We start from the raw sequence: 27,093 nt of genomic DNA, 5'->3' as shown, positions 1-27,093 counted from the left end.
CCTGTCACCCAGAGTGGGAATAACCACCTACAAGTTTTAGAGAGTTCCAGTGCAATGCAATACACAATGGGCTGGAATAGCAGTGAGACCAAATGGCCTGCTCCTGTGAGTAACCCCAATATTTGATGGCTCGGGACCTTTACTTGCTGCAGTTGTTAAGAATCAGGGGATGATATGGGGTATAGGGAGGAAGAGAGAGAGAATTTTCCAAGAGTGGGAGTCTAAGGACATCCCTTTAGAAGATACAAAGATGAATAATTTCTATAGCTCAAGGGTAGTGAACCTTAAGAGTTCACTGCCATGACAGTTGTGGAGATCCCAGTCTTGTAGAGGTTGGTAGGCTCTTGATTAAACAGGTCGTCGAAGGTAATAGGGTGAAGGTAGGACAAATAATGAGATTGAGAGGGATAATATATCAGACATGATAAAATGGTAGAGAAGACTTGATTGGCTGAATGGCTTAATTCTGCTTCTGTGTGTCATGAATGGTGGCTGTGGAACAGGTAGGGTTAAATACCCAGCTGGTTCTGTTGAGGATAACCTTACTCAGAGCTGAAATGACTTCTTAAATGGCTCAATGAAGGGCAAAAAATGGTGGACTCAGCTGTGCATATCCTGTTCCTACCTCTGCTACATACATACATGGCTTATGCTGGCACTAGAACACATTCAACGTGTGGCCGCTTACTCCTAGTACACCCCTTTAAAGGCTGCAGAAGCTGCACTTTTGCCCTTGGTCCTTACTCAGCAGGGTGAAGAGAGGAGCCGAGGGAAGCTGCAAGACAGGCAGCCACAAATACAAGCCGCCTGGCCTCTGAGGAAATAAAACTGAACAACCAGCATGTGTGGGCCCACCCTGGGATGCTACGTAGCAAAGCCATTAACACAGCATTCCTTCCGGTGACTGAAAGGTGCTCCTGTTTCCTCCCACAGTCAGAGACATACTTGTTAGTAGGGAATTTGGTGATTATGAATTGCCCTGTGATCAGGCTTGGGTTAGTGGGCTACTGGACAGCAAGGGCCTTTATCAATAAATAAATCAGAGGAATGGTTTAAGTATAACAACAGGGGCAAAATCCTTCTGGGTACAGCGTCAACAGTACAGCAAGCTAAGAGTTAGAAGCAAACAGTCACAGATTTCCTTGTCACTGTCCCTACCCTCAACCAACCTGCCAGGACTCACCTTAGACAGATCCTGCTATCGTTCTGGCACCCACGTCTCGCATAGCTGGCCCTCCCAGGGGGAGGGAAGTCTTTCCTTGCAATGCTAAGTAATGCTATGGGAGAGACCTCCTCTCTTCTCGCCGCAGTGCATTTCCACTCAAGACAATACAAAGGTTTTATTTAATATATATATAAAAAAACACATATCCAATAAACTATTTTAAACCATCACAAAAAAGCGCCTAATCCTTCCCCTGTATAATATTCTCCGTTTGATGATCTACAGAGCATACCTGCCGAGTCTGTAAACATAAAGGATGGAGATTAAGAATTGCAATACAGAGGTTGTGGTCATGATGAAGTCCATGACAGGACAGTTTAAGAACTCCTGTTTTTAACACTACTTGCAGATGAATTGGTGTGGTACATGGCTGAGTGGGAGGGGCAACTGCTTGCTGATGGTGGGAGCGAAATATTGACAGAGTCCCACTACTGGCCAGACACACGGGAGGTGGGGTTGCGTCCTGCCGCTGCCCCGCATGGGTTGGGAGGGGCTTGGTGGATGCCTTTGATTGGCTTACTCATGGACATCCCCTCCCAGTTTGGAGGCAGCCGACACAATCCGAAGTTCTCCGCCTCTCCAGAAATAAAGTTTATTTCGGCCACTCCTGGAGTTCTGCACAGGGACACTTGCCCATCCTTCCATATCCTCCTGCCCCGAACACTGTCGGCAGTGAGGTTCCATAACTCAGAAGGGCAGCCTGGGGCTCCACAAGGCAGCAGTCAGAAGGAATAAGTTAGGCTAAACAAAATAAAGGTTCTTCTCTCTTGCCCCTCCCTCCCGCCCAATAAGTCCCCAGCTGGGCTCCGTGTCATCTGCTGATATCTCGGTTGGATTCCCACGGCTTTGTGCTTTTGGGCTCAGTTTTGAGTGGATCAAAAAAGGGGTGCCGGAGAGCGTCAGCGAGGGTGATCCGTTTTGAAGGTTCATACTCCAGCATCCTCTCGATCAGGTTGAATAGTTGGCAGTGCTCCTCGGTGTCAGCAATCATGTATCGCTGTGGAAAGATGCAGCTGTCAGTGTACACTGAAGGATCGGCTCCCAACCACCCCAGGCCACGCTCACTACCCACTTGTACTGAATCAGCACCTTACAGCCCAATGAGTCCATACTGACCATCAACCACTCCTATCGGTCATTTGTTCTCCCCACATCTCCATCAACCTCCCCCCTCCCCCACACACCCGAGGCAAGTTATAATGGCCGATTAACCCAAAGACTCCCACATCTTTGAAATGTGAGAAGATGCTGGGGCACCCATGGAAATCCATATGTTCATAGGGGAGAATGTGCAAACACCACACAAACATTTGTGTACAAAGACATGGGTGATGGGTAGAATCTGGAGAATGGGCCCGTATATATACATATTCGTCTATATGGCTGCTCGATATGCAGTGCAGCCTCAGAGGTAAAAAGAACATGTTTTCTCTCTAAATGACTTCCATCAGTGTGAGCAACTTAGAAGAGGACAGTTCTCATTTATCTCTGCTATTAAGTGCAGCTTTTAAAATGGCAAGTTTTGATTACTTGAGAGATGGTGGCCTCTGCCAGCTCTAGCAGGAAACCCCCGCAGTCTCTCAGACACAAACACAGGCCAGTAGAAATACGGAACAGGTGTGGTCGCAGTGGAGCTGAATTTATGGAGATTAGTAGTGGAGAACTGGAAGTCTAGGAGCAGAGGAAGATTTCAGCAGCAGCAGGGGGAGATAGCATATTTGGGGTCCTGAAAGAGATAATACTGCCCAGAAGGCACTTACTTTTAATGGCTTGCAGTTCTCCCTTACGTATCTCCCAGCAGAACTGTTGTCATCCCAGTCCAAGCGGCCATGGTAGAAGTATTTCTGCTTCCTGTTTAACAATAAATTGCCAATACAATGTTTGAACCACCTGTACCCCATCACTTTCCTTCAACAGAAAACCTCCCCTACACATATTGCAACCACCCTTCCATTCCATTAAGCAAGATGCCTCACATACACTGCACCCTTAACCTCTTTCCACCTTAAACAGTCCCTGGGAGTGACTAGGTTCCTCTCTGGTTCAGAGATGGCTGGCTGACAGGAGTTAAGAGGAGTTCTTGGTTGGGTTCTTCAGAACGAGGATGTCTCAACATCTCTATCCCCATTTTGAACTGTGACACTGGGAGTCCCAGAATTCAGGGGACAATGTTACCTGCAAGGAGAACACTACACTACTTCTTTTGTCCTCCTGCTGTAGTGGCACTGTACCCGCTTTGGGATTAGAGAGAGTAGAGAGCCAAAATCTGTTCCCATTTATTCCTCTCAATCTTATAAATCCCTATCAGATCTCCCCTCAACCTCTGCTGCTCCAGAGAAAACACCCAAGTTTATCCAACCTCTCCTTACAGCACATCCTCTCATTAAGACAGCATTCTGGCAAACCTCTTCTACACCCTCCCCAAAGCCTCAACATCCTCAAATAATGGGATGACCAGAAATGAATGCAATACTCCAGATGCACCCCAACTAGTTTTATAAAGCTGCAACATTTGACGTTAATTTAACAACTAATAAAGGCAAGCTTGCCAAACACCTTCTTTACCAACCCTATCAACCTGTGCAGCCATTTTCTGGGAATAATGAACTTGGACCACTAGTATTGTGCTCTCTCTCAGCACCAAAGTCTTAAGGGTGCTGGAATATCAGATTTACTATCTTTCAGAAAGGAGGACATATCTCTTCTTCTCCCATGATGTCTGACCCACCCCCTGGAGATCAGAGTCAAGCCTTACCTGGTCTTCCTGATCATCCGTGCAGGAATAGGACCCAGAATCCGCTCCATCATGGCCAAATGCTCACGATTATCGTGTGTCTGAAAGGCAGAAAGGGAACAATGTCTGCTAAAGCTCAGGTGTGGGCATCAAGTTTTCAATTTCCTCAGAGGTTATGGCCAGCAGCAAACCTACCTGGAATAGTGTAAAGCCGAGGTAATACTCAAAGACAATGCAGCCTATGCTCCACACGTCGCATGGCTGGGACCAACCAAGCTCTGAAGGGGAGAAAAAGTAATCACACTGGTGAGCAGACTGAGGGAAGCAGTTCACTGGTTGACTGGAAAGATGCGACTGTCCTGGAGGGGTCCAGAAGAGCCTCATGAAAATGATGCCAGGAATGAAAGGCTTAATCGATGAGAACAGCCCAGGGTTTCTACTCAAGGATGGATGGAGGGGGATCTTATTGAAAACTATCTGATACTGAAAGGCTTGGATGTTCTCATTAGGGAGTCACTAACCCAGAATAAAGGGGTATCCATTTAAAACTCAGATGAGAGGAACTTTCTCTAGCCAGAGGGTGACAAAAATGTGGAATTTGTTGCTGGAGGGGTCTCATTGAAACCTACTACTGAAAGGCTTGTGTAGAGTGGATACTTCCATCAGTGGGAGACCAGTAGGACCAGAGGGCACAGACTCAGAATACAGGAACATCCCTTTAGAATAGAGGCGAAGAGAAAATGGGTGGTGAGTCTGTGGAATTCATTGCCATAAATGACTGGGTGTATTTAAAACAGAGATTAATAGGTTCTTGATTAGTATGGAGCTAACTGTTATGAGTAAGTGGGAGAATGTGGTCGAAAAATATCAGCTATGTCTGAATGGCAGAACATTATGGGCCAAAAGGCCCAATTCTCAGAATCTGATTTAACAAAATTTGTTGCTTCACAGGGTAAAGGCATATATAAAAAAAAATCACCACAAATATACATGAATGGTGTAAAAGAAAAGGTAGTATTCACGGACTGCTCAGAAACATTGTGTTATGGAAACCAGCAGAAGGCACTCACCTAATATGACTTCTGGTGCCCGGTAGTGCCTTGTGGAGACTATGGTGCTGTGGTGCTCGTGGTCAAAAGTGGCACTGCCGAAGTCCACCACCCTAGTAGCTGTATTTTTTACCACTCGTTCCTCGCGCTTCTACAAGGAGGGAAAGTCAGGCGTATAAGGTAGCTGAAAATGCGGAGGTAACTTTCAAGATTCACAAGGCTTCAAAAGTCCCAGCAGTCACAAGATCACTCACACACACACTCCTTCCTACCTTTTCTGCGTTACCCACAATCTCGTAGTCAGAGTTTACAAAGAGAATGTTTTCTGGCTTTAGGTCAGTGTGAGTGAGCTTGTTGTCATGTAAAACTATTAAAGACATAAAAGTAAATATTAGATAACTATACGGGTCAGCAGCTCCAGAGTTCAGCAATAAGTACATTTTGGATGAGCAGCCCAAGCTCTGGACCACTGGTTCATCAGCACAGATCAAAAACACAAACATGCTAGCCAAGAAACTCCCACTCAACTAATCAAAGTAAATCAGGAGCAAACAGCTAGAATCAGCAATGGTGATCATGTAATGGCAGATTAATGCTCGTCCTTGTTTGTAAGTGACCCCAGATCTCTAATTTGTCAGCTCTTGACTAGTTATTGGGAGATAAGGGAAGGGTAATAAACAATGCCAGTACTGTCCATGACCCATGAATGGATAAATAAAAATTAGGCAATGAACTGACAGCATTTCACTTTGGAGAGCAGAATTTTTTAAAAGCACGGCATTTGCCTTGCTATGCAAAATTAGCCCAGTATTACGATGTCTGTGTGTGTACCCACCAGACACGGCACTAGAAACAGTAGAGAACTCACAGTTAACTGCATGGCAGGTCTGAAAGGCCATGTGCCGCACTTGGTGGATGGGGTACGGTGAGTAGTTGTTATCCTTCAGGAAATCAAAGGTACTCTGGCCCAGCAACTCAAACGATATACAGATGTGGCCATGGTAATCAAACCAGTCAAACATCTGCACGCATTGACTGAATGGGAGAAAAGAAGAGCATTTAGACACTCCATAGTTAACACAGCACAATCAGGCCCGCTGTCCGGATGACTTGGAAGCAGAATTAGGCCGCTTGGCCCATAGGGTCTAATCTACCATTTGATTGTGGCTGTCTTATTTTTTTCCCTCTCAACCCCATTCTCCTGCCCTCTCTTCACAAACTTCGATACCCTTACTAATTCTGTACCTATCAACTTCTAATGATACAGCCTCCACAGCCTTCCATGGCAATGAATTCCAGATTCATCACACTCTGGCTAAAGAAATTCCTCATCTTTGTTCCTCCCATTCTGGTCCAAGACAACTGGAAACATTCTCTGTACCTCATTCTTCTAAGCTCCAATGAGTACAGGCCCAGAGCCACAAAACACTCATGCGTTTCTTTTCATTCCTAGGACATTCTCACAAGCCTCCTCTATACTCTCTCCAGAGCTAGAACATTATTACGAGGCCCAAAGCTGTGCACAATATTACAAATGTAGCTTGATCAATGCCTTATAGAGCCTCGGCATTACATCCTTGCTTTTATATTCTACTCTCAAAATGAAAGCTAACAATGCATTTGCTCCCCTTACAAATGACTGAACAGCAAGTTAACCTTTAGGAAATCCTGCACTAGGACCAAGTTGCTTTGCACCTCTGATTTCTGTAAGTTTCTCCATTTAGTAAATAGATTATGCCTTTCCTTCTTCCAAAATGCATGACTATACACTCCCCTCCTCTGGGACTTGAGAAGAAACAGGAGCATGAATGGGGAAAGTAATGGGGTCACACAGAGAATCTGCAAACTCCACACAGATAGCTGGAGGTCAGGATTAAATTAAATTTTAAGGCAACAGTTCTCAGAAGTGGCAACTGCAAAAATCAGAAAACCTAGATGCTGGTAATCTGCGGGAATGGGTTAGTGTTTCAGGTGCATGACCTATCATCTGCACCTGACTATGGGTCTGTTGTGCTTCTGGCGTTCTGTTTTAAACCAACACTTTGCAATGGTCTTGACTCAGTATTCACCTTCGACTATTGCATGGCTCTGTGAACTGACCCAACCCCTTGAAATGGAAGCAAAGATCCCCATCCCCATCAAGCATTCACCCCTGTGCCTTCTGCACCAAGAAATACGTCATTACGTCAACAAATGGCAAGACCGCCCCCCCCCCCCCCCCCAAGAACCATCCAGGCAATAATTAACTACAGAAATGAGACTCTGTCACAAACAAAGTTCTGTGACAACACTTACAATTTGTTTTCAGGATCCTTCTCATTAATTTTCTCCAGCACGTTGATTTCTAGACGGGCAGCCTCCCTGTATTTCTCCACATTCTTAATTATTTTAAGAGCCACCCGAGAGCCACCCCTGAAAAGGGAAAATGGAACCATTGGTAAACACTGTCAAAAAGAGCTTAGATATGCATTTCTAAATAAAATGGACAAGATGTTACTCGAGCGAAGTGGAATCAAAACACCCAAGTCTTTGCTGTACATTTACAATTACTCTGACTTACTGAACCATTAAAGGGGCTAATACTTTAAAACATTGGGAAGAAAGAAGTGGAGGGTGGGGAGAGGAATGACAGCGGTACTGTTTTTTTTAAGATATATAAACACAGATGGAACACTCTCTGCCAGGAGAGATAGCAGAGGCAGATACAATTAAGGAAGATAGAAGAGACTTCTAGATAGCCACATAGATGATAGCCAAATGGAGGGCTATGTGGGAGGGAATGGTTAGGTTGAGCTTCAAGAGTAGGTTAAAGTGTCAACATAACACTGTGGGCTGAAGGGCCTGTACTGTTCAGTAACTTTCAAATACATATTAGTAGGCTAATTCATAGGCACAACTGGGCAATCTGGGCTTACTGGATAAAATAAGCTATATCCCTGCTGGGAATAGGCAGAGGTAGCGAGATGGAAGTTCATATCTTTAGAGCAATGTCACAACCAAGTTGGATTCCAGGTCAATAGTGACAACTTTCACCTGTTTACACTAAACCAGATTTACTTCCCCACATTCCCAACAGGTCATGTACATATAGATATACCCTTTTGCAAATGTGGAATCTATCTCCCTCCCTACAGCCATCTCTTTCACATAAATTAGTACAACATATTATTTATTTGTCTCTTCCATACACAGATGTGCATATAATTTATTTTATCTAGAGATACAGCACGATAAAGGACCCTCTGGCCCAATAAGCCCATGCTGACCAATTAGCCTGCTAGCATTTCTTTGGAATGTGGGAGAAAACACACATGGACAGAAGGAGAATGTACAAACTCCTTACAAAAACAGTGGGAAATGAAATCAGGTCACCGGTGCTGTAATAGCTTATTGCTAACTGCTGCACTACCATGCTGCCCCAATGCAAAGAAATACATGCCCAGCCAGAGAAATTCTTCGCCTGAATGACCTCATTTGAGATTCCAAATAGCAACAATGATCACCAATGAATTCTGCACCAGAAAAAATTGGAATGAGAGGCAAGTTCGACAAAATGCCGCCCAGTCAGATTAGCCATAAAACAGGGGTCACCAACCTTTTTTGCACCGTGGACCAGTTTAATATTGACAATATTCTTGCAGACTGGCCAACCAGGGGAGGGAATTAATCATGACCAAAACATAGGTGATAAGTCAACTACAGGTCACTTACAAGTGGCTAATACACTCAATTTCATTTCTAAAAGGGTTTATCTAATGAATTTAATATTAAACACAGCGCATTTTTTCCTCACATGAATATAGTGATAAGTCAATTATAACTCACTTATAAGTCAATAGCATCATAACATTTTAAGTAACATTTGGATATTAAACACACAGTACATATTTTTCTCGTATGAATATATAAAATCATTGCAACACAACAATATCGCTGAATCAGTGGGAACCCTGGCCCTGTTTCCCTGCAAAGAGACAGTCCCATCGTGGGCTGATGGGAGACAGCGATACTCGAAGGGGGTTCCTTATGTCCAGTCTATTCCAAAATTTAGTTTTTGTGGCTATCAGCACTTGCTTCTTGCTCATGGTTTTTTTTGCTCAAAAAACTCAACGGATTTGTATTTAAGTGCAGGGTGCTTGGACTCATGGTGCCGAAGCAGCTTCAAGGGTTTCACTGCCTCTGGGCCCGAACGCCAGCCTCCCACCAGCCGCCAGATGCCTTGGCCAGGTGTGGCTGGTCATGGGTGGGGTGAGAGGACAAAGTAAATGCTGGAGGTCCCCGTGTCGAGGCTGCGGTGGTCGCAGTCCAGAGAAAGTGACCAACCGAGCGAGGAGTGCAACAGGGAACATGCCCACCCCCCTTGTAGGTAGGTCGGATCTATCGGCCGACAAAAGTTTGTCTCGAGGGATGACTTTCAGTAGATCGCAGCGAGGTAGCTGCTCTGCTACTTACAAAACCCTGAGCTCAAATTAGGTCGCCTGTGAATATTTTAGCACCGGGTTCCCCACGAACATTCGGTGTACTAAACAGGTTTAGAGGTAGTGCCCATCCGTCCGTGCTCCAGGCCAGTAGCAATGGTACTTCTCACCGACCGTGCGAGGCGGCTGGTTACCTGAGGCTAACCAGTGATCCCTGGCATGAGGGTATCACTGTGTTTAGGCGACTGATGACCTCACGTGTGGTCAAGCTCAACAGTGGGCGTGACAGGGAATGAGGAAAGGTGCAGCTGACTCATATCGTTTCCTCGTGGCCCGGTGGTTGGCGACCACTGCCATAAAACACTACCGCACAGAAACAGGCCCTTCGGCCATTTAGTCTCTGCCGAATTATTAACCTTCCTAGTCTCATCAACCTGTACTCAGACCATAGCCTTCCATACCTCAATGTATCCAAGTTTCTCTTACATGATGAAATCAAATCTGCACTCACCACTTGCGCTGTCAGCTCGTTTCACACTCTCACCATTGAGTGAAGTTTTCCCTCACCTACCCCTTAAACATTTCACCTTTCACCCTTAATCTATGGCCTCTAGCTCTAGTCTCACCCAACCTCAGGAAAAAACCTGACTGCATTTACCCCTCATAATTTTGTATACCTCTTTCAAATCTCCCCTCAATCTTCTAGAAAATAAAGAGCTGATCTACTCAGCCTTTCCCTGTAACTCAAGTCCTGGCAACATCAATGCAAAGTTTAACTGCACTCTTTCAAATCTGTTTACATATTTCCTGTAAGTAGATGATCAAAACTGGACAATACTCCAAATAGGCCTCATCAACATCTTATATAATTTCAACATAACATCCTAACATTTATTTGTGCCAAAAAGTTATCTTTACAACCCTATCTCTGTCTAAGACCTACCCTGGCTGGTGTCAAAATTGTCTGCATTATATTGCCATTTTTCCAACTGTTTCAGATCCTACTGCAGGCTTTGATAATCTTCCTCACTGTCTACTATACCCTCCAATCTAGGTATCATCTGCCAATTTGCTGATCCAGTTTACATTATCATCCAGATTGTTGATTTAGATAGATGATAGACAACAACAGACACAGCATTGATACCTGTGGCACACTACTGGTCGTAGGCCTCTAGTCAGAAAGGCAACTATGTACCACCACTCCCACAAAGCCTTGCTAAAGTCCATGTAGACATCCCTTTCCTCCATCAACTTTCCTCAAAAATAAACAAATTCTATTAAGATTGGTTAGATGCAACCTACCACACACAAAGCCATGTTGACTATCCCTACTCTGTCACTGTATATCTAAATACTTATATATCCAGTACTTTAGAATACTTTCCAATAACTTTCCCACTTCTGAGGTCAGACTCACTGGCCTAGAATTGGCTTACTCTTAGTCTTTCTTCAACAACGGAACAACATCACTATCCTCCAGCATCTCAGCAGAGGCTAAGGATGTTTTTAACATCCATCTATTAGCCCCCACTAAGACAGAAACACTTGCTTCCTCTGAAATGTGTATAGCACCCATGACCTCGTTGTTGCTTTGCCTCACTTCAGAAGACTGTGTCCATTTCATGAGTAAATACATCTGCAAAAAATCCACAAGATTTCCCCCATCTTTTGGTTCCACAGATAGAATACCATACTGATCTTTCAGAGGACCAACTTTATCCCTTGCTATCATTTTGTTCTTAATTTATCTGTCGAAACCCTTAGGATTCTTCTTGACCTTGTTTGCTAGAGCAACCTTGTGTTCTTTTAGCTTACCTGATTTTCCTAAGTGCTCTCTTGCACTTCTTACTCCTTAAATACCTCACGGTTCCTACCTGACTGTGTGTGCTATGCACCTCCTTCTATTTCTTAAGCAGGATCTCAATATTTCTCAAAAGCCAAGGTTCCCTAAACCCCTTATCCCCATCTTTTATTCTGACAGGAACCTATAAACTCTGCACTCTCAAAATTTCACTTCTAGAGGCCTCCCATGTGGGGGCCTTCAAAGACAGCCTGTCCCAATCCACACTTGGCAGATCCTTTCTGGTACCATCAAAACTGCCCCCTTTCAAATTCAGAATCTCAACTGGAGGACCATGCCTATCCTTTTCCATAATTACCTTGAAACTAACTGTATTACGATCACAAGATGCAAAGTTTTACCTGACCGGACTCATTTCCTAATAGGAAATCTAATATCACACTCTCTAGTTGGAACTTCTATGTACTAATTATGGAAACTTTCTTGAATACATCTGACAAATTGTTTCTCATCCAGCCCTTTTACAGCATGGGAATCAATATGTGGAAACTTAACATCACCTACTATCACACCCTTGTGTTTCTTGCAACAGTCTGCAGTCTCTACAAATTTGTCCTCGAAATTCAGCAAGAACAATTGGGTGTCCCATAGTCTAATCCCAATAACGCGGTCATATCTTTCTTATTCCTCAATTCTACCCATAAAGCCTCACTAGACAAGCTCTCAGTCTGTCATGTCTAAGCAATGCCATGACATTCTCCCTGACTAGTAATGCCACCTCTCCCCCCTTTAACCCCTCCCACTCTATCATGTCTAAAACAACAGAACCCAGGAACATTGAGACACCAGTTCTGCCCTTCCTGCAACCAAGTCTCAATAAGGGCTACAATATATTAATTGCACATGCTAATCTGTGCCCTAAACTCATCCACTGTTCCTAAAATACTCATTGCAACCCACCACGCTCAACCCTTTGATCCTCAACTTTGTATGTAGGCTTAACAACATCTTTCTCCACAACTACTCCACTATCTGGAGCTCTGGTTCCCATCCCCTGCAACTCTAGACCATCACTAGCAAACCTTCCTTCCTTCCTCAGAAGATTTTTGTAATCCAAAAATCTGAGGCCTTCCCTGTATGATCTTCCTATTTCTGGCTTCACTAACACTTGGCAGAGGTAGCAATCCTGAGATCACAACCCTGGAGGTTCTATCCTTTAATTTAGCACCCAATTCCCCGAACTCACTTTGCAGGACCTCATCACCCCTCTTACCCGCATTATTGATACTGACTTAGGCCCCGACCTCTGCTGCTCACCCACCCACTTTTATTCATTCATAGCTTGTCACACCAGTCAGCCATGCTTGTCTGGCACTTAGTGTCAGGATTGGTCTCCTTTCGGATTAACCAGGTCACGGTATGAACGTTCCTGACTCAACCCTTAATCTTTATGTGGGCGGCGCTCAACCCAGCACGGGTGAAAAGCGTGCTCAGGGGGGTGGGAGCCGACTGGGTTTGAACTTGGGAGCCTTCGCTTCCGAAGTCCGGCACTGATGCCACCAGCCAGTGTAGCCACCCATTAAGAATGATGTAGACTCAATCCAAGATGTCCCTTATTCTCACATCCTCCTGCAATGGAACCTCCTTTCAGTTCATCTAACCAAAGAATCCACATCACTACAGCTCACCTCTTCTCCACCCATCCCTCTCTTTGCAGCCAAAGAGCTTTCCTCTGCTAGGTCATCCCTCAACAGTATCTAAAGCGCTGTACCTTTTGTTGAAGGGAATGACCACAGAGATACACTGCACAGGCTGCCTATCGCCCTTCCTTCTCCTTCTCGCTTTGCTCCCTCCGTGTCCTGTACTTCAACCTTCAGTCTCCTGAATGAGCCAGAGTTCATTCAGCTCTACCTCCAACTCCTTAACACAATCCGTTAGAAAATGCAGCTGGATGCACTTCTTCCAGTTGTAGTGGTCAAGGACACAGGAGGCCTCCCTTTCTTCCCACATCCCACAACAGCAGCATTCCACTATTCTGCCTGGCATTCCCCATTGTTCTAAATCCACAAGAACAAACAAACAAAAAAAAAAATCTACCTATGGTCCATGCTTCTCTTCACGGAAGCCTCAATTCCCCTCTAACACTGTCCGACTCTGCCTAAACCCAACTTTTTATTGGATCTTACCAAGTGGCTCACCATGCACAATCCAGTATCTCCTTGGGAACTGTAGCCTGCAAAATGTCATCTGCTCTGTACCAGTAATTTAGACTGCCAGAAATATGAAGGTCCCCAGACCCTGGAGGCTCTTAGGATGTGGGAAGAGACTGGAGCAACCCAGCAGTAGCTCACACAGCCACAAAGAGGTGCAAATTCCAAACAGCAAAGGAGATAAGAAATGATCCTAGGTCACTGGAGTTGGCTCTGTTAATCTCACATTCACACACAAATTGAGGATGGAGAACCCTGATATGAAATCACGAGGGCAGAGATGAGGTGGATGGTCACAGCCTTTTCCCTAGGATAGGGGAGTCCAAAACTTGAGGGCATGGTATACATGAGAGGGACAAGATTTAAAGGGAAACACTGGGTGATGGATATGTTGTGAGAAGAGGTGATAGATATTGATCTTTAAAAATTATAGAATTATCTTTAAAAAGACACAGACCGATTGATTCATGGATAGGAAGGGTTTGAGAGGGATGTGTGCTAAACATGGGCAGAGACAATCTTGGACAAACACCTTGGTTGGCCTGGCCTTGTTGGGTCACAGCATTTCCATGCTGTTTTACTCGAAAACACAACTACCATGGTTTGTTTCAGGGAATGAAGGAAGCAGTCATTAACAGCTGGCACCTACCTCCGATGGTCAATGCACTGTATCACTTTGCCAAAGGTTCCTTCACCTAAAGTGCTAATAATTTCATCTGATAAAGGAAAGAGAGAGAAAAAACACAAAATGAACCTCTTGAAAGGGACTGAGGGACAGCAACATTTAAAAACAACAGTCAGACTGAAGGTAAATTACAAAGGCTCTTCTCATTACACAGTTATTTTTTTTTGCACTTTTGAGTACAAGTAAGCCACAGTTCTGAAGCAGAAAGCATATAACACCATCTGCTGAGAAAAAAAAGATCTCTGTACAATATTATTTTCCTGCATTTAGGATAAATTATAACAAGTATAAACATAAAAAAAAGCAGGAGGAGGAGGAAGGGGATTAGAAAATAAAAACAGCAATGAGAGTTCTGCAACTTTTTTTTGGGATCTTAACTATTAGAGCTAAATGAAGTTACGATTTAAGCTTGTACATCGTTCTTGTAGCCAGTCGCCGGTGCGATAGATCAGGTGGCCCTCGCTGTCATCTTCCACACTCTTGGCCCTCCTGCTGCTCTGATGGCTCCGCTGTGTACGCAGAATCCCCGATGACCGGGCGGTGACACCAAGACACAGAGGCGCCCATCAAACCACCATCCAAGCCAATTGGAGAGAGACATTTTCAAACCAGCAGCCACATTGGATGGTTTGGGGTTTTCGCATTGCAGAGAAGAAGGGGGGCAGCGACGGAGTGGTCGATTGCCAGATTGTCAAGATTCCAGGCAATTCATACGCCCACACAGGATATATAACGATAGGGATATTGCAAGGGAACATGTCAAGATACACAGTACTAACTCAGAAAATAAAAAAAGTAACGAACATTTCAAATATCCCCACCTAAAATCTTCCCACCCCACTCCATACAGTTAAGCAAAGTTTAATTTATAAAGTCCCAATAAATCATTTCTAATGCAGTTAATTTAATAACGTCACATAATGGTTCATGTCCCAGGAGAGTTGCAGAGATATTATTTCCTTTAAATGTAAGCATTCAGCAATAGGCCCCTGCCCCGCTGCTGCCTCTCCAAGAGCAGACAGTGTTGGCTCCTCTACCAGCCCAGCAACAATGCAGCACATGTCAAGGAGTTGCAGCCATAGTGCATGCTGGAGTTCAGGTCCCTGAGCATGAGTAACAGTTGAAGCATGCGAAAGACTCAATCCCTGCACTGCTCTAGCTCACAGTCTGCATAACAGGCTGCTTAAGTTAACCTGGATGGGAAAATAAAATGTAATATCGCTGCAACCACTCCTCATTAAAAGCTCCCAAGTCTGCATTACAGTCAGCAGTACTGCACAGTGCATTAACTGCCAATGTTAAACAGGCCCCCCGCTTCTAATATAGCTGAGATCCTATTTCATCACAGCAAATACAACGGCCACAGAGACTTATATCCTCAATCTGTCTTCTTTAGAAGACAGTTCTGCACATTTAAGAACACCCTCAGCTTTGCAAAGCAAAGTGGCTTGTCTTAAAGAATGCCCATTCAAACAGGGAGGACAATATTAATGTAGGGTTGTGGGGGCAGGGAGGGTTACAAACTAATCAAAACATCCCCTCATTCTGTTACAAAATAGGAGAAAATGAACACCTGATTTCAAGGGCAGAGAGCAAGAAAGGGGGCAGAGGGCAGAAAAGAATGCGAGAAAGGAGAGAGGAGCGAACTTAGTACAGACAGTGAAGGGAGGGAGCAGGGAGGAAGGAAAGGAACAAAGAAAAAGTAAAAAGAGCAGATGAGCACACAGGAAGCTTTGGCTTCAGTTACCCTGCTTCAAGCTCAGCTCACAATAAGATTGTTCACTTCACTGCAAGGTTGCACACATGCTCACATGCACAAACACACACGCACCCTGAAACAGCATCAGGAATGGGTGGAAAAAGCACCCCTCGAGACACAGTACTTTCATGGGAATCTCAGTTCCCTTCCCCATGGCAACAACAGTCAAGGTGAACAAGTGGGCAGATGTTTGTACATTTCTGTTCAAGGGGCTTGGAGGGAAAGAATAACCAACTTCCAACCCAGTCCAAAGCAAACCCTCCTACTCAGAGCCATTTTGAGGGTGGGGGGGAAATCGGTAGGGGGAGATGGCTTATTGAAACAAACCAACCCAGTCCTACATGCAACATCAACAGTACTCCTGGTTCATGACCAATCTAACAGAAGAAAATGACGCGTTGCACTGGCCTGGAGATTGCACGGTACCCAGAAGGGGTTCCCTTGAACCCATGGGACACATGTAAGGATTCCATCTTAAAAACTCCCCACACAACCATAAAGGATGAGAAGAAAAAGAAAAAAAAAATGGCTCTACTTACCCAATCTTGTCGGCTGTAAGAACAAAAAGACACTGATATACTAAGTAGAGAGGAGGAAGTACTCACCGAGGAAGAGCGGCTATATGACCTGCTTCGATGGCGCCGCCGTTTGTGCTTACGTCTGCTGCTCTTCCGACTCCTGTAGCTCCTGCCGCGGTCCTGCGAGCGCCGGTAGTCATACGAGTTGCGCGAGCAGTAGTCTGGTTCATGGTAGCTGTCTCCTTGGTCCCGGCTGTAGTTGCCTCGATAGGCATCGCAGTACCTCCTCTCGTTGTACAGTCGCCTGTCGCACGAACAGTTCTCGATGCTGCAGGGTGACCATGGCAAGAGGAGGGAAGAAACATGGATTAAGTGGTGTTGGTGCAGGCAGTTTGCAGCAGGCTGACCCAGCATGAAACAGCAGTAGACAGGATTAAAGTAACTGATTGGCAGTGGAGTAACTGGTGATGTGGGGGTGGAGAAGGATTGCCATTTCAATTGTACAGCACAAACACAGGCTCTTTGGCTCATCGTGCCCATGAAAATTTTATACTAGTTCGACATTTCTATTGCAATGGTGGTCAGGAGAATGCAGTGCTGCACCTCAACACCTTAAACCCTGCCTGAACTGTATCGGATCGATTGTGAGAATACAGCAAGTGCACGTGGCAAACTGATTCACGCAGTGAATCAACTGGGCCTCCTACATGCAGGAGGTACTCACTTTTTATGCGGTTTCTAGTGCGCATGCTTTCATCTCAGAGGGTCCAGTTCAGATCTCCTGCACTATAAGCTGCACTGTGCGTACGTGGCTAAAATGACTCAATAAAATGCGACTGTGTGGCAGTCTGCACTTGTGTGCCACTACAACTGCTCTGTTGTCATTCTTGCTCCGTGCATACATACCACCACCCATTTCAAACAGTCTCTGATATACTTTTGTTAATGGTAAACAATTAATGAGTCCTGCTGTTTATTTACATACAATCTTTAGCCTTTAAAAAAAGTCCATAATTATTGTTATTCATTATTGATGATCTTTGCTGAAAATTACCATGGCCCATGAGGAAATCTTTTGGAAGATTATCACCAATTTAGGCACATGCTCTCAAAAAAAGTTCAGCGGCCTGGTGGAGCGACTCAAGTGCTTATGACTAGATGGGCATGAACACCCACTTCTGGCAATATGCTATATATATCAATTACTACAGATCCACGCTAAACCTCTAACACATACCATAGTCTTAGACACCTCTGTTACAAAGAAAACATTTATTGCCTTCTACTCTACCAATACCTCTCAATCTTTTAATTGCTGAAGCTTCTGCCACCACCACCCCACTAAACAGAGCAATCCAGACTCAATCTATCTCCTAGCTGAAATAAATTCTCTCAGATACCCTCGCTAAAAAGAGAACAGTTTTATTTGTCACATCGAAATATACAGTGTAATGTGTCATTTGCGTCAACAACTAACAGTGCAAGGATGTGCTGAGGAAGCCCTTAAGTGTTGCTACAACATAACATGTCCACAACTTACTGACACTAAGCTGTACATCTTTTAGAATGTTAAAGTCAAACTCAACTTGTTCTCAAAGTATGCACGTTATCATATACCACCTTGAGATTTATTTTCTTGTGGGCATTTACAGGAAATTCAATAGAATGTATGATAAAACATACATAAAGACTGACAAACAACCAATGAGCAAGAGATAAGATTGTGCAAATCAAAAGAAATAATACTAAGAACATGAGCTGTGGGGTCCTTGAAGTGCACCTGGAGTTCAGTTTTATACAGTCTAAGAAAGGAAATCTGTAGATTGTGGAATTAGTTCAGACATGAGTTATCTATGCCAGTTCAAATGCGAATTAAGTTATCTACACCAGTTCAGGATCCCGATAGTTTTAAGGTATTAACTTCAACTTTCAAAGTAAATTAAGTACATACAGTATATGCCTCCAATTACTAACCTGAGAAACATTTTCTTGTGGGCATTCACAGAGGAACAAAAAAAACACTAAAGAATCAATGAAAAAAATACACACAACCAATGTACCAAGAGAAACAGTGCAAATATAAAAATTTAAAAAACTGAAAACACAAGTTATAAAGTCCTTGAAAGTGAGTCCACAGGTTATCTTCAGTGATAGGTTCAGTGTTGCGGTGAGTGAAGCAATCCATGCTGGTTCAGCATCCTGATGGTTGAAGGGTAATAACTGTTTGTGAACCTGGTGGTGTGGGACCCAAGACTCCTGTACAGACTACCTGATGACAGCAGCAAGAAGACAGCATGACCTGGATGGTGTGGGTCCTTGCTGCTGGATGCGATCTTCTTGTAGCAGCACTCTTTGAGTAGATATGCTCAATGGTGACCAAGTTTTTTTCCCACCTGTGATGAACTCGGCTATATTCTCCACTTTTTGTAAGCTTTTTCATTTTTTGGCACTGATGGTTCCTACCAGGCTGTGACACTCTTCATTGTGCATTTATAGAAGTTTATCAAACTGTGCCTGAACCTGATGGTGTGGGACCCAAGGCTCCTGTACCTTCTGGCAGTTGTGAGAAGAGAGCATGGCCTGAACATGGGAGGAAACTGGAGTACAAAGCTAATCCATCTAGCTACGGGCACCTGTGCAATAAGGAGTGGTGCTCCGCTATCCACTTGTCCTACACTCCTCAGTGATTTGAGTATCTATCACCTTTAATCATTGCAGACTCCCCCCTCCCAACCTGGTTTACATTCCAAGCGTTGTAAAGCAGGTGGCTGAAGTACATCTTCTCCAGCCCTCCACCCTAACTCTCTCCCTCTTTCCAGCAACCACACAGTTGTTTTATGACCTTGCAGCCAGGCTTCTTCAGCACATTAACAGACAGTCAGTAAGCCAAGGTCAGAGATAGCCTTTGAGATTCGCTAAGCTCGTCCCTAGATGTTCTGAGGTGCAAAGCAGTGCCCTCACACTGCAGCATTTAACTGGATTGCTGGTTTGGGGTGTCAAGAAACTACTGTAGTTACTTGCTTTCCTTACCCTAATCCCCTGGACTTCAACACACAAGGACAAATCAACATAAGCTGTAGTGTGCTCAAGGCTCCAGGGACAGTTTTTTAAAAACTGGCAAACAAAATTATCACATCATGTGCACTGAATACAAATCATAAAATTATGAGCGTCACGGCACATAATAAAAAATATAATCATCAGCTAATGCACAGGCGCAGTGTGTTCAACAAAATAACAACTAGTCCTCACTGAGGGCTCTGATGGAGATCAAAACAGAAAATGCTTGAAATCCTCTGGAGATCCTGGCATCAGAGGACAAGAATCTGTTTTCCTTTCAGATCTGTTTCTCATTCTACAAATGCTGTATGACCTGTCGAAGTTTCCAGAAGCTTCTATTTTAATTTCAGATTTCAAGCACCTGCAGTTTCTCCATTAGAGATCACTACATGCTACAGTCCAGAATTCGATAGCACACAGAACCATCACACCAACCATAAACACATCCTGTTTCCTGCATTTTGTTTTGTAGCTTGACTATCGACATGCTTGTCTACACACTTACATACTGCGACTATTTGCCTCCACTACCCACTCGGGCCACGTATTTTAATATGGGTGAAAACATTATCCTAAATTGAACTATAGTTGAAATATTATTTGAAATTTTAAATCACTAAAGTAGTAAGAATCCTTGTTACTGTTGGAAATGGTCTACATTTATAAGTCTACTGGTCATGAGTTAACCACACATCGTCGCCTTAGACAGCTTTGGGAGTTGAGGGAATGAGGGATCTGGCGCAGAGAAGCACTCTGCATACTACTGACAGCACCACCAGAAGGCAGGTCTCACTGTTGTAACACCAGCCTTAGCGTGAAATGCTGCCCCTTCTCACTGTCGTAAACCAAAAAGAGACAGCAAGTAAATATACTGACCCACAGAAGTAACCTATTTGGACTAAACACAACATTGAGTGTTAAAGTTGGAGTTTTGAGTGCAAGATGCCTACAGTCATCTGATTCTTTCTGTAGCTTAGCCTACACAAAGTGGTGGATACAGCCCAGACCACAGCAGGCAAAGCACTTTGCACACACCCCGCCCCCCACCATTGAGCACATCTACGAGGAACATTGTTACAAGAGAGCAGCATCCAGCAGAGGACCCCGATGACCCAGGCCATGGTCTCTTCTCACTACTTCCACTGAGCAAGAGGAATAGCACCAAGTTCAGGAGAAGTTATTACCTGACAACCATCTGGTTCCTGAACTGGGAGGATAACTACACTCACTTCCACCTACAGATTCAGATCTAAGCACTCTTTACAACTCATGTTCTTGGCATTTTTAAAAAAATTTATCTGGTTTAGCATACTGATTATTTATCTATTTACATTTAGATTTTTTTTGAAAATGCTGTTGTATTTCTTTATTTTTCTGTAAATGCCTGAGATAAACTGATCCTCAAGGTACTTTGATAATAATTCTGCTTTGAAGGTTGCACTCATTTTATGTTAGCATTATGCTATTACAGTGCCAGTGACTTGGGTTCAATTCCTACTACCGTCTGTAAGCAGTGTGTACGTTTTCCCCGTGACCACGTGGGATTCCTCTGGGAGCTCCAGTTTGGAAAGATGTAGAGGTTAGCTGGTTAATTGGTCACGCGGGTGTAATTGGACAACGTGGGCGTGTTGGGCCGGAGGGGCCTGTTACCATGCTCTACCTCTAAATAAAATTTTAAACAGTAACACTGCAAATATGGGGAGAAGAAAAGCAACAGGCAAGTGTAACTGGTTAGCTGCTCGCCTGAAGGCAATTGCCTGGTGACTCATACGTCAACTTGCACAGCCAGTTATAATTCACAGACTTCTGCCCATCTGTTTCACACCATAGAGGGCGGATGTCGGTCACTGAGCAGCTCCATGCAGATGTTCATGAGCCCAAATTTCCTGTCTGTTGGAGAGCTGGAACAGCCTCCAAATAGTGACCCTTCCTGACCAGTGTCTGTGAGCTTCAAAGCCAAACGACGCACAGTGTGGTAGGATACCACTGCAACAAATCCAGAAATTACCTCCAATCAGGAGGTTGCAAGAGGAGAGGTCACCAGTCCTAACACGAGACTATTTCACGGGAGATCATGACCCTTATTTCCTCCCACCCCAAAACAAGTGAAGCACCAAACAGTAGACAGTCACAGAAAGTTCAATCCTGACCCAGCGAAGACCACAAGATGTACCACAGGAACAGCATTAGGCAATCCGACCCATCAGATCTGCTCTGCCATTCCATCATGGCTGATTTATTATTCCCCCTTAATCTGTGATGGCCTTACTAATCAAAAACCTATCAACCTCCACTTTAAATACACCTAAACACTTGATCTCCACAGCCGTCTGTGGCAATGAATTCCACAGATTCACCACCCTCTGGCTAAAGAGGCACCACGGTAGCGTAGTGGTTAGCACAATATTACAACTCAGGGCTCTGGGAGTTCAATCCCAGGATCCTCTGTAAGGATGTACATCCTCCTTGTTAAATGTGTTGGTTTTCTCTCACATTCCAAAGACGTACCAGTTAGTACGTTAATAGGTGTTTGTAAATTGTCCTATAATTAGGTTGAAATTAAATCTGGGGCTGTTGGGTTTGATGGGCTGAGTGGCTCAAAGGGCCTATTCCGCATTGTTTCTAAACAAAATAAAAACACAAAGAAATTCCTCCTCATCTCTGTTCCAAAGGAACATCCTTCTATTCTGAGGCTGTGCCCTCTGGTCCTAGACTCCCCCACTACTGGAAACACTCTCTCCCCATCCACTCTATCTAGGCCTTGCAGTATACACAATGTTCTATACCTATAAATCTGTACATCAGGATTACAAAAAGGAATTATCATCCACATCATTATTGAGAAAATGAAGTGTTATTTTGAACTATCAATAAACAATTATACAGTTTATTCCAGTTTAAGCACCTCATCTTTAAAGTAAATAACAATTGGGTAAATCCTTAAATGTCCACTGACTACATTTACAATCTGGATTACCAAGCACATCACCTTTCTCTTCAGCTTTGTAAATAGGAGTTCCCTGGGTGCTCCTGCTTGCTTCTACATCAAAAAATGCACAGGATGGTGGATTAATTAGCTGCTGTAGTGTGCAGATAGGAGGCAGACTCCAGAGTTAGCTGATGGCAATTTGGGGAGAATGAAATGGGATAAAGCAGGACAAGTGTGTATATATGTAGATATCTGATAGTGAGGACAGGATGTAGAGGGTCAAGAGCCAGTTTCCTTGCTGGATCACTCCACATCTGTTAAATCCAACTGAATTGCTCCTATAGATCAATAAATTGACATGCCATCTCTCCATAGCTACACTTAGGATGGAGAGAAGGGACAAAGTTCCAAGCTAAAGGTCTGAACAGGTAGGAAACAGCACATACTATGGTGAGACTTGTTAGACCAGAAGGGCATGTTCTGCACTGTATCTCTAAATAAATACCTTCTGGATCTGATGTAACTCTCATTCCTGTGTCGCCTGTCTCTATCACTGCTCCTTGACCGCGATCTCCGCCTTCCTCGCCTACTTCGCCGGTAACGATCATGGTAACTCTCCCGGCTCTCTCGGTCTGACGAGCGGTATCGCCTCAAACGAGGCATCTGCAAGAGAGAAAGGAGGGTGTTCTGTTACTAGGTGGCCAAGCAGAGCCAATCTGCATGTTTGCTAAATGGAGGCAAGAGGGGATGAATGACCTCCTCCTATTCCTATCTTCATGAACCTGTGCATTGCTGATGAGCAACCTGGAATATTGAACTTGAGTATCCAACTTCTACAGAAAACATTCATAGACTGTTTTTAAAAGAACTTTAAAAAAACAAGGTCACTGTACCAGGGTGGCACAGTAGCACAGCAGTTAGCATAACACTACAAAGGCACCAGCAATCTGGTTACCTCCCACATTCCAAGTACATACAGGTTAATTAGTCACATTCAAGTAACTGGATGGCATGAGCTCAATGAGCCCATATCTCCAAATAAATAAAACACTCAGTACACAACGGGCAAGCAAGAGTGAGTTTCCAGATCAATAGGAAGATCGACAGAAATGACCTGACTGTCCAGTACGTTGTATAAGTTGTTAATGCACGTATTTTGTGTAATATAGTGGCAAGAATTGGTTATCAGTGGCTAGATAGGAAACAATAGATAAAACAAAATCTGCTGGAAGAACTGAGTGGGGCAAGCAGTATTTGTGCAAGAAAAGGACACATGGTTTTGGGTCAAAGGTGATGCAGAAACTTCAAGGTGACTGAGCCAAGTTGATCAAGTGTGGAGCATCCTGACAGCTGCAATAGTAATGTGGGAAAATGAGAAGATATCCACTTGAGTAGATCAATCGTAATGAGGTTGACTTAAAAAATAGTGCAGTGGGAATGCTGATGCACATAGGACCCCGTCGTGCCCCTGTACACCAGTCACTGCATGCAAGTCTTTGGTGCAGAAAGCAGTAAAGGTGGCAAATTGCAGGAGCAGCACAGGTAATAACTAGACTGCCTCACAGCACCACAGCTATGTATCAATTCTGACCCTGAGTGCTGCTTGCATGGAATTTGCACACTCTCCTGTGACTGTGCTGTTACTCCCACATCCCAAAGATATGCACATCATCGGGGTTAATTGGCTGTTATGAATTCTCCCAAAAGTGCGAGGGGCACAGGCAACACGGAGAAAAGAAAGAAAATGGATTAATGCAGAATTAGCGTAAAACGGGCATTTAATGGTTAATAAGGGCTCAGTAAACTCAAGGTCTGTTTCCATGCTGAATGTCTCTCTTGACTCTTATACAGCAGGGGTAGCAAATATTTTTTGAGACCAAATTGGCAATAATCTTCTTAAAAAAATGCTGTCACACACCATGGTAATTTTGAGCAGAGATCATTGATTAATGGATTAGTACCAATAATTATGGACTTTAAGGAAAAAGGATAAACCCTGTTGCTAACTTATGCATATTCATTGTTTTACTAACAGATTCAAATAAATTATTTTTGAAAAACTGTTAAAGACAATTGAAATATATTATTTCTAAATAATACTGTACCTCACCTATAGCAGAAGAAATACAAATGCGATAAGTTCTAGTAAATATTCACGAAAATAAACTTTACTCTCAGTGAGACTTTTGTTGCTGCACTGTTAAAATATTTTTATCTGCCTCCTATTGGTTGATTTGAGAGCTATGCACGTATCATCACTCATTAAGTCTACTCCTGCAATTAACCAAGTGAAAACAATGACACAAATGTGATGATAATACTGTTAACATTGTCTGAAGAATCTAGCAATGGCAATTAAGTTTTAAGAATGGAATTCCAGTTTCAGAATCTTATTAACCAGATTTTTATGTCACTAGCTGACCTTCCAATATTTTCTAGCTCAGCTCTTAAAGTAACAAAATTTTTGCCTCTAAATTGAACTGCTTTGTAAATCACTCAATTGCATTTAAAAATGATCCAAATCAATCTACTGTAACATTTCCAGATTCAGTGCGTCTAATGTTACACTACATGCATACTTTATGAACTTAGCAGGTTTTTTCAAATGACCTGAACTTGGCTAGTCTTAAAAGAAAATTGTTCATTAGTTGAAAGGAAGGTTCAGGAATGTTTGCCTTTTCAAGAATTTCAATGAGTTTTTATTAGGTTTGAAAATACTTAAAAGTTGCCGTTTTCAGCATCACATTTAAATACCTCTTGCTTGATCTCAAAGGCTCTTATATTATCAAACATAACATCACCTGTTTTGCCAGATCCCTGAAATTTGTAGCTTAAAGAATCAAAAGGTAGCACTGCATGCTGCTTGCAACAAAATTTGTGTGTGTACCGTCTTAAGATCACACTGAATGGTGGAATAGACTTAAAGGGCTGAATATAGTGGGTTCCATTTTTATATGATTGTTAGGAATGATTAGAATTTATATTTTATAATATGATTTATCAGTTGACTCAATGGCTTCAGAATAACCATATTGTTGGGATTGTTACCAGTTTGCTCAGAACAGTGCAACAGATCTAAAGCTATTTGTGGGTAACACATGAGGTAATGGGTTTGGGAAGCAACTGGAAAACACATCTCAGTTTGATTACCAATAATACACCACAGTGGGGCAGGCTGGTTACAATGTAGGTCACTATCACCCAAACACCAAGAGATTCTATAGATGCTGGAAATTCAAAGCAACACAAAATGCTGGAGGAATTCAGCAAGCATTTTTGGAAATGAATAAACAGTTGACATTTTGGGAGTCCTGAAAGGTTTCTGCCCAAAACATTGTCTCATTGTCTGCTAATTCTCCTCCATAGATGCTGCTTGACTTGCTGAGTTCCACTACCTTCCAGCAGATTCAATTCCAGAGTAGACATTTTTCCAAATCAGAAACAAGTCCCAACGCAATCATGAGCTCCAAAACTTAAAAGGATGTTGCTGAGACAGAGGTGGCGAAATACCCTAGATTTAGGTCAATGAAGACAACATAGAACAAATTACGCACTGTCAACAGTCGGCCGCTGAGCACCATAGGCATAGGATATGCCAAGGGAGCGATGTATGACAATGTCTGTAGACAAAGCCAACTTTAAAGGGTATGGGATACTCTCTTTAACGCAATATTTGCCTTCAGTTGATGAATGTCATTATCATCTAGATAATGCATTGACCTCAAACATTGTCTTCTCTCCACTGCTGCTGCCCGGCGTGTTGGAGACTATTTTGAGATTCGCAGTACCTACACGCGTCTTTTTCTGAAAATGAGCTGGGCCTACTCACCCACGCTCCACGATGAGTTCTGGGGTCGTAAAGGTTCCCCAAGACTCTTTTGCTTTCCCCACCATCCGGGCAACGCCTCCAAAGGAACTACAACTCCCAGCAGACACAACGCTCTGCACACGCGCAACAACACCTCCACCTCCCCCACTATCACCCCTCCCCCCACCAAAAAAAAAGACTACGAATCGCCTCACAGCCACTTTCAAGCGATACATTCTCTCTCTAAATACAGCGAGCGCGGTTCGGCCACAAACCGTGGGGGCAAGGGTACGGGTCTCGGTCGAGCCGAGCCAAATCTGCCGCGGCGGCCATTTGGTAGTGCCACCGCCATCTTGTCTCTTCGCCGAGCCCGGGAGCGGGCCCTCGGTTCGTTGCTCCGCCACCCGCCCCCTACCAATCTACTTGCACGCCGTCTTCCAACCCTCCTCCTCACCGTCTTCGCAGCCAGCCCAGTGTGCTTGTCCCACAAGAAATCCGTGATGGCGGAATTCCTCCGGATCGCAAACTTCTCTCCCCCACCGCTCAAATTGAAAAAAACTCTCCGCAACGGCAGCCTAGCCACGCCCATGCGTCCCTCTGTGACGCACTCACGCAGCTCAACTCCCGCCCATTTGTTGACGCCGCCGCGGGTCCCGCCCACTCACCCGGGCCTGAGTGGCCGCTTACCCCGCCCTTCAGGTGCATCAAAGACACGCCCCGCTGCTCTCCGTGACCGGAATCGCGCTTCTTCTTTCCCGCACAAAATGCCAGAGGAACTCGGCAGGCCGGGCAGCCGAGTAAACAGTCGACAGTTCGGGCCGAAATCCTGCTGAAGGGTCTTTTCGACAGATATTGCCCGGCCTGCTGATCTCCCCCGGCATTTTGTGTGCGTTG

The 27,093-nt window shown here is 44.0% G+C and overlaps 1 protein-coding gene across 1 annotated transcript; it reads right to left on the bottom strand.

Moving 5' to 3' along the window:
* Positions 1-1,325: 1,325 nt before the first annotated feature.
* On the bottom strand, positions 1,326-26,814 carry clk2a (CDC-like kinase 2a). The gene is made up of 13 exons (XM_059980078.1): positions 26,654-26,814; positions 22,897-23,054; positions 16,490-16,730; positions 14,541-14,634; positions 14,090-14,156; positions 7,304-7,420; positions 5,877-6,043; positions 5,281-5,375; positions 5,030-5,159; positions 4,155-4,237; positions 3,981-4,060; positions 2,986-3,076; positions 1,326-2,222 (listed from the first exon to the last, which is right to left on the bottom strand). The coding sequence occupies exons 1-13, from the start codon at positions 26,786-26,788 to the stop codon at positions 2,037-2,039; spliced, it is 1,644 nt and encodes a 547-aa protein (XP_059836061.1). The 5' UTR covers positions 26,789-26,814; the 3' UTR covers positions 1,326-2,036.
* Positions 26,815-27,093: the final 279 nt, after the last annotated feature.

Source organism: Hypanus sabinus, chromosome 9, assembly GCF_030144855.1.
Source record: "Hypanus sabinus isolate sHypSab1 chromosome 9, sHypSab1.hap1, whole genome shotgun sequence".
Classification (NCBI taxonomy): Eukaryota; Metazoa; Chordata; class Chondrichthyes; order Myliobatiformes; family Dasyatidae; genus Hypanus; species Hypanus sabinus.
This window is presented reverse-complemented; position numbering and strand designations above follow the sequence as displayed.

What these genes read in the sequence shown, in the direction of transcription:
- clk2a (XM_059980078.1), bottom strand. Translation starts at nt 26,788, where the DNA reads ATGGGCGTGGCTAGGCTGCCGTTGCGGAGAGTTTTTTTCAATTTGAGC. An exon ending in TTGTGGGTAACGCAGAAAAG is followed by an intron (nt 5,160 to 5,280) that starts GTAGGAAGGAGT and finishes CCCTCCTTGTAG; the next exon opens with AAGCGCGAGGAACGAGTGGT. An exon ending in CGGATGATCAGGAAGACCAG is followed by an intron (nt 3,077 to 3,980) that starts GTAAGGCTTGAC and finishes ATTGTTAAACAG; the next exon opens with GAAGCAGAAATACTTCTACC.